This window comes from Nomascus leucogenys, unplaced genomic scaffold (assembly GCF_006542625.1).
Source record: "Nomascus leucogenys isolate Asia unplaced genomic scaffold, Asia_NLE_v1 Super-Scaffold_391, whole genome shotgun sequence".
NCBI lineage: Eukaryota > Metazoa > Chordata > Mammalia > Primates > Hylobatidae > Nomascus > Nomascus leucogenys.
Genome location: NW_022097988.1, coordinates 386303 through 397371, shown reverse-complemented (window position 1 = coordinate 397371; position 11069 = coordinate 386303). Strand labels below are relative to the sequence as shown.

Below are 11069 nucleotides of genomic sequence, written 5' to 3'. Positions count from 1 at the left end.
ATACTATTAGTTTCAAAAGTTAAAGTTTAATGTGAAAAAATTGTAGCTTTACCTGTGATAACTGACTTTGTCTTGTCCTTTAGGTATGATTTCTATAAATAGCAGAAAATAATGCTTGAGCTTGCCAGTAAAATATCGCCCATTCTCTTCTGGTTTCAAACAGTCTCTTTTGGACAGAGATTCAGTCAATTCTGAGTTTTCACTCATTACTGGGATGGTTTCACCCCTCTCAAGAGGTCTCCCAAACTGATGTCTGAGTGTAGGAGGCATGCATATGTTCCTGGAGCTAGTGGGATTACCTGCCTGCTCTCATGTTTTCAATGAAGACTGTACTAGTCCTCTGTGAGATTAATTTCTAGTGTGCTGGCTAGGCACGGTGGCTCACACCTGTAATCCCAGCACTTTGGGAAGTCGAGGCAGGCAGATCACTTGAGGTCAGGAGTTCGAGACCAGCCTGACCAACAGGGTGAAACCCCGTCTCTACTAAGAATCCAAAAATTAGCCGGACATGGTGGCACACGCCTGTAATCCCAGCTACTCAGGAGATTGAGGCAGGAGAATTGCTTGAATCCAGGAGGCAGAGGTTGCAGTGAGCTGAGATCATACCACTGTACTCCATCCTGGGCAACAAAGCAAGCCTCTATCTCAAAAAATAAATAAAATAAAATAAAATAATAAAATAAATTCTAGTATGCTTTTATGCTAGCATGGGTTGTTTGACAATCTGACTTTTTATGAAGGTCCCACAAAACCCAAAACAGCCTTGGGAAGAGAGAATGCACATCCTAAGGATGGATGGCAAAGGGCTACTGGGCAGATTAGGGTTGGGGAGGCAGGATGAGAAGAATGACCATGCCAGGGGACACTCTGTTGTGGTGTCTTGGTTGGATGGTCTTTGCACAGGCTCACTGGTTTAGATGTGCCCGCCAGGGGCATTAAATCTTAGTGAGTGTCTCAATGAGATTGCTCATGGTGCCAGTGTCCATGGGTGACCCCCAGCAGTGGCCTCCAAACTGAATTGTTCCTATAATGCGATCTTGACTGTATTCCTATTCGCCACCCTTCCTTGATTCCTGTCCAGTTCTCAAGTCTTTTCGTCATTCTGTGAGTGCTCACTATTCTTTCTCTTTAAATCAACCAGAGTGAGCTTTTGAATTTTGCAATCAAGAGCCATGGTGGCTACAAATGCTTTCAGTAAATTTAAGGAGAATGAGCTTGTTGGGAGACAATTCTCCTTGGGCCTTTTGTGTTTATACATGTCTTGAAAGCAGAGGCCCTGACTTTTCAAGGGTTTTTGTATAAGTGAACAATCTTAGAAAATAGATGTAGTGCCTCCTTTCTGAGCAAACAGCAGGTTTGCTCACTACCCATTATAAAAGATTCAGGTTTCCTGGCTGGGCACAGTGGCTCAGGACTCTAATCTGAGCACTTTGGGAGGCCGAGACGGGCAGATCACGAGGTCAGGAGATCGAGACCATCCTGGCTAACACAGTGGAACCCCATCTTTACTAAAAATGCAAAAAATTAGCCAGGTGTGGTGACACGCGCCTGTAGTCCCAGCCACTTGGGAGGCTGAGGCAGGAGAATTGCTTGAACCCGGGAGGTGGAGGTTGCCGTGAGCCGGGATTGCGCCACTGCACTCCAGCCTGGGCAACAGCGAGACTGTGTCCCTTATCCCCCACCGCCCCCCCCCAAAAAGATTCAGGTGTCCTAAGCTTGGGATTTCTCTAGTAATGCAAACCTCTGCATATACCGGTATCCACTGGCACTCATTTGTGTCGCTCATAGGACACTGAAGCAAGGGAAGCTGAGGCAAAGAGGCCGAAGCTGCTATGCCACGAGTAATAAAGTCCTTTGTCTCTGACTTGGAGCCTCATATTTTCTGGCAGCACCCATGAAACTACAACTGGTTAACATGGTAGCTTGCAAATAGGATAACATTTCAGATCCTTCACAGTTCTTGATAGGGTTGTCCCCTTGTGACTAGGAGATTCCTGGGGGCCAGGTCTGCTCTCTGTTCTTCAGCCCATCAACTTGCCTCCACCAAACTTAGATGCCCAAAGGAAGGGACTCCATCGCCCTCCACTCTCAGACTTGGATGGAGGATTGCAGATCACTATTAGACTGGGCTCTCTTTGAGGTCAGCAACTTCATCTCAACAGACAGAGGGCTTTCCAGAGCTGAATCCGTCCATTGTCCATCTGCACATTCCTCTCTGTGCCAATATACTCCACTTCGAGTCCAGGAAAGGAAAGGATTTTCCTGAAGCTCCATGATTTTACTCCCTCCCCCACCCCTGCCCCCCACAAATACACAATATCCAGGAACTATACCAGCCTGGTGCCTGAGTCCTACTTCCTACTGGACTTGGCACCATTCCCTTGTGTTCCTTGGCACTAAGGCAATGAAATGGAAATAGGAGAAGTGGAGAGCATGGGGTGAAGAAGGATAAGGATAAGACAGGAGGAGGAGGACAGAATATAATGATACAAAAAAACCCAATGCTTTCAGTGCTTCCTGTAGGCCAGGTAAAGCCTGGTACTGTACTACTATCTCTGACTTACAGATGAAGAGACTGAGAGTCAGAGAGATACCATGCTGAACATCAGATAACTTTTAAATTTATGTGGTAGAGCTGGGATTTGAACCCAGTTTATTGGGGGTCAAAGCCATCCTCTCTTCCCCTTTAATGCCTTCCTAAGAGGGAAGGTAGGAGACACTGAGTTGTTAGTGCTTTGGGAGGCTCTGGAAAAGGAAATTATTCCTCGGCAGAGCCTTATGGGCAGGTGAGGCTCCAGCCCCACCCCTTGTGATCTAATAGAGGCCCTAGATATGAGACAAAGTTCTATGGGTTCTGGGCACCCTCTCACATCCCAGTCTCTGCTCAGGGAAAGCGGGGCACAGCCTTGGGAAAAATGGATAAGCATGGTGAGTGGGGCTGGAGGCGGGGTGGGGCTGGAGGACAGGATCTCTTGACCCTAGCGTGGACAATCCAGCCCATCACCATGAAGTCCAACCTTTTCTTAGTTACCCATCCATGTAGCTGCAAGCCCTCTCCTTTCCCCTTCCTAATACTCCTTTTTTTTTTTTTTTTGAGACAGAGTCTTGCTCTGTCTCCCAGACTGGAGTGCAGTGGTGAGATCTCAGCTCACTGCAGCCTCTGCCTCCCAGGTTCAAGTGATTCTCATGCCTCACCTCCTGAGTAGCTGGGACCACAGGAGCATGCCACAACACCCAGCTAATTTTTGTATTTTGTATTTTTAGTAGAGACGGGGTTTCACTATGTTGGCCAGGCTGGTCGCGGACTCCTGACCTCAAGTGATCCACCCACCTTGGCCTCCCAAAGTCCTGGGATTACAGGCGTGAGCCACTGTGCCTGGCCTGTTTTTTGTTTGTTTGTTTGTTTTGTTTGTTTGTTTGTTTTAGAAACAGTCTTGCTCTGTCACCCAGGCTGGAGTATAGTGGCGTTGTCATAGCTCACTGTAGTCTCAACCTCCCAGGCTCAAGTGATCCTCCCGCCTTGGTCTCCCAAAGTGCTGGGATTACAGGTGTGAGCCACCACATCTGGCTCCAGAAGAGTCTTAACATCTGCTTCATCATCTCCACCTGCTCCTGTTCAGACCTTTGTCTTCTCTGGCCTGGACCACTGTAATGACTCCTAAGTGGGGTCTCCCTCTGTCTTGCCAGAGCAAACATCCTAAAACACAGCTTGGAACATGTCCCTCTACAAGAATGTTCAGTGGCTCCTCACTGCTGAGAGGCGAAGTCCAGATTCCATAGCGCAGCACTAAATGTCCAACCCTTTGTTTTCAACCCCTTTTCCTCCTTCCCTTCCTCTTGAAACATCTCTGGAACCCTTTTCTAGCTGTGTACTAGGCCTGGCCTTTTACAACCAGAAGGCTAGAACACCAATTATGAGCATTCCCTTTGCTCTTTAAATAAGATGGACTGGGATCAATAGAAACGTTTCTTTTTCTTTCTTTCTTTTTTTCTTTTTTGAGACGGAGTTTCGCTCTTGTTGCTCAGGCTGGAATGCAGTGGCGCGATCTTGGTTCACCGCAACCTCCGCCCCCCTGGGTTCAAGCGATTCTCCTGCCTTAGCCTCCTGAGTAGCTGGGATTACAGGCATGCACTGCCACGCCCAGCTAATTTGGTATTTTTAGTAGAGACGGGGTTTCTCCTTGTTGGTCAGGCTGGTCTCGAACTCCTGACCTCAGGTGATCCGCCCGCTTCAGCCTCCCAAAGTGCTGGGATTACAGGCATGAGCCACCGTGCCCCGCCTAGAAATGTTTCTTGACTTTTCCATAGCAGACTCCACGAGTTGTGCCTTCCCTGCCCTCCTCCCCTCTTTCCTTTACAAACCTAGCTACCCAGATGTGACAGACATAGGATGCGTGAAGCCTGGTGAATGTTTGCTGAATGGGCGGGGGACACCTTCCAGGGGAGGCCAGCTTAGTTTCCATGTCAGCCCAGGAACTTCCTGCTGGGGCTACTGCTTGTAGTTGTGGTAACTGTGCCCTGAACAAAGGCACCAGCAAGAGGGCACAGTGGTGGCTGAAGTCAAGCCTGGAAGAAGGAAGAGGCACTTTTTCCTAATTGGCTCACCCTAAGGACAGCCTTTTCCTAATTGGTCTGCCCATAGAGGGCCCTTTTTCCATTTCCCTGACTATAAGGCGCCTTTTCTAATCATACAGAGGTGCTGTAAGCCCACCCACCTGCCCACCCCACCAGCGGAGATGCTGGGCTTCCTTAAGGCAAGACCCACTTGGAGGAAGGAAATTCCGTTCAGAAAATAAAATATTCTTTAAATAACCACCTATTAAAATGGGATCAGTGGCCAGGGGTGGTGGCTCACGCCTGTAATCCTAGCACTTTGGGAGGCCAAGGCAGGCAGATCACGAGGTCAGATTGAGACCATCCTGGCAAACATGGTGAAACCCCGTCTCTACTAAAAATACAAAAAATTAGCCCGGCCGGGCGCGGTGGCTCACGCCTGTAATCCCAGCACTTTGGGAGGACGAGGCGGGCGGATCACGAGGTCAGGAGATCGAGACCATCCTGGCTAACAAGGTGAAACCCCGTCTCTACTAAAAATACAAAAAATTAGCCGGGCGAGGTGGCAGGCGCCTGTAGTCCCAGCTACGCAGGAGGCTGAGGCAGGAGAATGGCGTGAACCCCAGGGGGCGGAGCCTGCGGTGAGCCGAGATCGCGCCACTGCACTCCAGCCTGGGTGAAAGAGCGAGACTCCGTCTCAAAAAAAAAAAAAAAAAAAAAAAAAGCCCGGCGTGGTGGCGGGCGCCTATAGTCCCAGCTACTCGGGAGACTGAGGTAGAAGAATGGCGTGAACCTGGCAGGCGGAGCTTGCAGTGAGCCGAGATCGCGCCACTGCACTCCAGCCTGGGCGACAGAGCGAGACTCCGTCTCCGAAAAAAAAAAAAAAAAAAAAAAGAGATCAGTAAGCTAGGGGAGGTGGCTCGTGGCTGTGATCCCAGCACTTTAGGGAGACCTAGGCAGGAGGGCTGCTTGAAGCCAGGAGTTAGCCTGGGCAACATAGTGAGACCCTGTCTTAAAAAAAAAAATTTTTTTTTTAATTGTAGAGACGGGGTCTCTGTCACCTAGGCTGGAGTGCGATGGTGCAATCATGGCTCACTATAGCCTCAGCTTCCCTAGCTCAGGTTCCTCTCACCTCAGCCTCCCAAGTAGCTGGGACCACAGGTGTACACCACCACGCCCAGCTTTTTTTTTTTTTTTGTAGAGAAATAAAAAGACTCTCACCTTGTTGCCCACACTGGTCTCGAACTCTTGAGCTCAAGCCATCTGCCTGCCTCGACCTCCCAAAGTGCTGAGATTACAGGCGTGAGCCACCATGCCTGGACTTAAAAAATTTTTTGAAACAGTATCCAGGGCCGGGCACGGTGACTCATGCCTGTAATCTCAGCACTTTGGGAGGCCGAGGAGGGCAAATCACCTGAGGTCAGGAGTTTGAGACCAGCCCGGCCAACATGGTGAAACCCCGTTTCTACTAAAAATACAAAAATTAGCCGGGCGCAGTGGGGCATGCCTGTAGTCCCAGCTACTTGGGAGGCTTAGGCAAAAGAATCGCTTGAGCCCGTGGGGCGGAGGTTGCAGTGAGCAGAGATCACGCCACTGCTCTCTAGCCTGAGCTACAGAGAGACCCTGTCTCTAAATAAATAAATAAATAAATAAAATAAAAAATTATTCTGGACCTTTTCTCGGGGACAGCAGGACTGCCCTGACCTCCTCCCGACCCGCAGGTGTGAAGACCCCCTTGTGGAAGAAGGAACCGGAAGAGCTCCGGGCCGAGGAGGCTGAGCAGGAGGAAGGGAAGGAGGGGTCGGAGGACGAGGACGAGGACAACCAGAGGCCGCTGGAGGAGAGCGCGACGGAGGGCGAGGAGCCGCCGCGGGTGGCGGAGGAGGGCGAGGGCCGCGAGCGGCGCTCAGTATCCTACTGCCCGCTGCGCCAGGAGTCCAGCACCCAGCAGGTGGCGCTGCTGCGGCGCGCGGACAGCGGCTTCTGGGGCTGGCTCGGCCCCTTAGCGCTGCTGGGCGGCCTCACAGCTCCCACCGACAGGTGACTGCGCGCTCCTCGGCCGGGGCACGAGGCAGGCGGTGCCTGGGCCCCAGGGAAGGGGGGGGCGGCCCCAGGCACTGAGCGCCTGGTCCCCGCCGGCAGGAAGCGGAGCCTCCCGGAGGAGCCGTGCGTGCTGGAGATCCGGCGACGACCGCCGCGCCGCGGGAGCTGTGCTTGCTGCGAGATCCTTTTCTGCAAGAAATGCAGGAATCTGCACAGCCACTCAGCCTATGTGGCGCACTGCGTTCTGGATCACCCGGATCTGGGGAAGGCGGGGGCCACTGGGAGCTCCTGAGCGCCCCCACTCCCAGCCTTTGTGCCCTCCATCATTTCCTGGCCCCAGACCCCCTACCGACCTTCTCTCTTGGAGCGCGGAGCCCTCTTCGACGCATTCCACAGGACCGCCCCTTCTCAGCTGCTGCCCAGAGCGCCCCCATCCGTCAAGAAGGCCCACTGTTGGTGCTTGGTTCCCACCTGTCACCTAGCACCCCCTGTGCAGAGCCCAGCATAACCTAGAGCCCGCTGTCAACAGCGCCCACCGAGGGCTCCCCGCCCCCACGCAGCACCAGCGCCACCGCACACCTGACTGTCCACTCACACAGCCTCACCTTCACCTCTTGGGTATTTCAGATCCGCTCTGGCCCAGTGGGCAGAGGCATCGCCTAGAGAAAATAACCTCAGGGTTCCCTCATCCCTCTGACAAACCTGCCTCTTTCCCTGAAACCATTCAATAAAACCTCTGATCAAAGTGTCAGCGCTTTGACGTGGCGCACGGTGGCTCCGGGTGGGGATGATCCTCCTGGGGTTCAAGCCAGAGGTAAAAGTGTGGGCAGGGAGCCTCTTCCCTCTCTACCCCAGAATGGTACAAACATTTGTATCCAAAGGCAAAGGCCCGTCTGCCCACTGCGCAGAGAAGAAAATGAAAGGGCAGGGCCAACAATGGCCCTGGGGAGCTGAGGGCTGAACCGTTGCCAGACCATTCTCGCCTGCCCTAGACGCCCTGGCTTGCTGAGGTCGATGCTGTGCATATGAGGCACTAGCAGGTGTGGAGGGGCGGGGGAAACCTGGAAAACCAGATGCTAAAATAAATGCTGGCATGGGTGGAGGCAGAAGACAGGGAGGCTGGGGAGCTGGTTCCTTCTCCAGGAATCCCAGCTATTCTTGGCCAGACAGCAGGAGCTTTGGGAATGCTGCATGTGTGGCCTGGAGAATGCGGCCGTTGTGAAAGCACAAGGCCACCCTCAGCCTGCAGGGCTGCCTGTTGTGGAGGCTGCATCCCCAGCACCTGCAGCGTTGCAGAGCCCCAGGAAGGCCCCTTGACCTCTCCCTGCTGCACATCATTCTCCATCTGGCCTGGAGCTGCAAGGACATTTTGCTTTTTGAGGAGAGGCAGGCCCCCTCTCTCCATCACAGTTCCGCACATACACACACAGCTGCCTGGCCCTGGCTTGGATGGAAGAGCACGGCCCTGGCCTCCCCTGCACCCATGCCCTCCTGCTCTCACAGCAAAGGATGGAAGAACTGCCCAAGGAAGGCTGCTTCCTGCCTCTCGGCCCACCAGCTGAAGGCAACTCTTTATTCTAGCCCCAGACAAAAAGCCAGGGACTGGCAGGCCTGCATCAGTCTCCCTCCCACTCTGCGTCCTGACCCCACAAAGGGCCTCTGAGGTTGGAGACGCCTGTACCTTCATCCCCATCCATGCTTCCTGGGGGTGGGGCCTCTGACTAAATATGACACCATTTTTCAAGAACTGAGCCAGGAGGTCCTGAGGAGAAGGGCACAGTCTTGCAAAATGGTCTGTGATCTCTCTGTTGAGTTTTTCATCCCCCTGCTTGGATCCCAGTGCTGTCACCTCTTAAAAGGAACTGTACCTTTAGCAGGAGAAACAAAGGCCTGGGGAGGATAGAAGTCCTTGGAGGAAAGGGCCAAGGGATCTGGGGCCCTTTTTGGCTTTTCCTAAGATTGATCCCACCCCCACCTCCATGTGGTGGGAACAGACAAAGACAATGCTGCGTTCTTCAAGGAACAAAGGCAGGCAGACTTCCAGATGGAGGCTTTGCTGCCCGGTCTTCTGCAGAGGGACTCAGAGGCTTCTAAGACGGGTTCTGCCCGGGGCGCGGGGAACATGATTTCGCCCTGAGAGCACCACCAGTTTCTGAGGTGAGGAGCTGCCTTCAGAACAGGGCGCTCCCCGAATTGGCATGCCAGCAGCCCATCCAGGGCAGCTCGGTGGCCCAGCGGCCCGAGGTGGTCGCCCCCAGTTTGGCCTGGTCGAGGCGCCAGTAGCGGTCGTCTCGGAAGAAGATGATGGAGCCATCGGGCCTCGGCAGGGCGCCGCTGACCTCCTCAGGGATGCCTCCCCAGTCCTGCAGTCTTCGGGGGTAGTAGGGCTCCACTTGCAGTCCCCCTCGGGCCAGCACGTAGTAGCGGGCACCCTTGAAGAGGATGAGGCGGCGCAGAGGAGGGAAGAAGAGGGCGGCGTCGGGATGGCGAGGCAGGCCCCCTGCCCGGCACAGCTGTGGGAGACCCCACACTGACTTGGGGCCCCGGAACCTCCAGCATCGACCGCCTGTGGGGAATTGGGAGAGCCAGGGTGAGCTGGAGGCTGTCACCCATTGGCCCTCTACCCCACCTCTGTCCCCCATACCTCTGCTCTCCTTTAAGCTGGAGCCCATGATGGTTGGTATTCATATCAATCAAATGGATTGCACTACAAATGAGTTATAAATAGCAGGGTGGTAGTAGCGACTCCTATTATTGTCTAGACTTCCAGCAGGTGTCAGCAGAGGGCAGATAGCCCGGAAAGGAAGGCCCAGAGCTTTCTCCACTGCCATCATTACTAATAATTCTATGAGGGCAAGGATTTTTGTTTCATTCACTGCTGTATCCCTAACATATCCAACCGTGTCTAGTGCATACAAGGCACTCAATATTGGTTGAATGAATGAACCAATGAATGAATACTATTTACCTGAGTATTACCATGTATCTAGTAAGATATTGCACACTCTTCAGCAATATTCTCTTTTCATACTCCTTCCCCAGCAAATCTGAGGAATTGTTTTCCCCATTCGAGAAATGCACACTCCAAAAGTTAAGTGACACGTCCAACCCCACACAGCTAGGATTCCAAGGAAGATCCAGCTCTTTCTGCTGAATTGCAGAACTCCAGAGCAGTCCTCTGCTTCCCTCCAGACTCCTCTCTGAAACTCTCCCTGGGACCTTGACACTTGCTGCTCCCCAATCCATCCCTGAAAGGTATCTTCTGACAGAGTCTTCCCTGGGGTCACAGGTTCAAATTGGAATAGAGACTTCATCATGGACTCGTGTGAGAGTCTTCCCCTCTTTTGTCCTCTTTTGACCTTGGGCAGGACACCTTCCCTCTCTAGGGCTCAGTTTTCCCAGCTGCCCCAGAGCCAGTACCTTTGAAGAAATAGAAATCTCCATCCTCCAATGACACTGCAGCAGCCTCAATGTTGGGGGGCAGCCCGACCCACCTTTCCTGTAGTGGACGGGGCTCTGAGACGTTGCCATCAGCTGCCACCTCCCAGAAGTGGCTCCCTTTAAAAATGTACAGTCGCTGTTGCCTGTCTACCCAGAGACAAGAGAGAGTTGAGGAGTGACCATCAGCTTCCTGCTGTCTTTCCAGGGAAGATGCTGTCCTGGAAGCCAGTTTCCCAAATGGACAAACATAGGGTATGGTGTGTACAGTCGGTGCAGAGGGGAAAGTGGGCAGGAAGAAGCAGTATTTTGCTGGGTGTGGGGTTGCTACCTGCAGCGTGCTTGTGGCTTGGGATTTCTGGCTTTTACAATCCATCCCCCCACCTTGTACTGCAGCTCTGGAGACCCTAAGAGATGTGGAAGGAGAGAAAGAAGCAAAGCACCAGTGGGACCTTCTTACCTACAGTGATGGCATCGAAGGAAGAGTGGCAGTATTTAGGGCCCTGGGTTTCAGGGCGCCTTCCTTGGGGGCTGTGGGAGTCCCAGGCCTCAAAGTCAGTGAACAGCTTTCCTGGGAGCTGGACCGCCACTGAGCCCCCTAGGGGCTTCCCTTTGTGAGTAAGGAAATAAGAGAGAGAGAACACACATAGGGTAGAGGGTATGCTATGCGCTCAAGACCTTCCCTTGGTTACTTTCAGTGATTATCTAATATGAGGGGCAAGGAAGGAGAGTGGGAGTGGGGGTTAAGAGTTGTTCTTGCGCCAGGAGTGGTGGTTCACACCTGTAATCCCAGTACTTTGGGAGGCCGAGGCAGGCAGTTCCCTTGAGGTTAGGAGTTTGAGACCAGCCTTGCCAATGGTGAAACCACATCTGTACTAAAAATACAAAAATTAACCAGGCATGGTGGCGCACACCTGTAGTCCCAGCTACTTGAGAGGCTGAGGCAGGAGAATCACTTGAATCTGAGAGGTGGAGGTTGCAGTGAGCTGAGATGATGCCACTGCACGCCAGCCTGGGTGACAGAGCAAGACTCC

General features: G+C 52.9%; 2 protein-coding genes across 5 annotated transcripts in view; one reads left to right on the top strand and one right to left on the bottom strand.

Moving 5' to 3' along the window:
• The first annotated feature begins 2915 nt into the window (after nucleotides 1-2915).
• Nucleotides 2916-7345, top strand: CUNH17orf50 (chromosome unknown C17orf50 homolog). The gene is made up of 2 exons (XM_030809178.1): nucleotides 2916-2928; nucleotides 6276-7345. The coding sequence occupies exons 1-2, from the start codon at nucleotides 2916-2918 to the stop codon at nucleotides 6596-6598; spliced, it is 336 nt and encodes a 111-aa protein (XP_030665038.1). The 3' UTR covers nucleotides 6599-7345.
• A 780-nt stretch (nucleotides 7346-8125) lies between these two features.
• MMP28 (matrix metallopeptidase 28) overlaps nucleotides 8126-11069 on the bottom strand; it is a 30491-nt gene continuing 27547 nt past the window's right edge. The window contains exons 6-9 of one of the 4 annotated variants that reach the window (XM_004092720.2): nucleotides 10496-10645; nucleotides 10018-10185; nucleotides 9242-9304; nucleotides 8126-9163 (exon numbers count right to left, since the gene is read on the bottom strand). In XM_004092720.2, the coding sequence (XP_004092768.1) occupies nucleotides 9291-9304; nucleotides 10018-10185; nucleotides 10496-10645 (332 nt within the window). In that variant the 3' untranslated portion in view covers nucleotides 8126-9163; nucleotides 9242-9290. The remainder of the gene's footprint in view (nucleotides 9164-9241; nucleotides 9305-10017; nucleotides 10186-10495; nucleotides 10646-11069) is intronic. The other 3 variants (XM_030809170.1, XM_003281371.2, XM_030809169.1) reach the window with 3 other exon arrangements.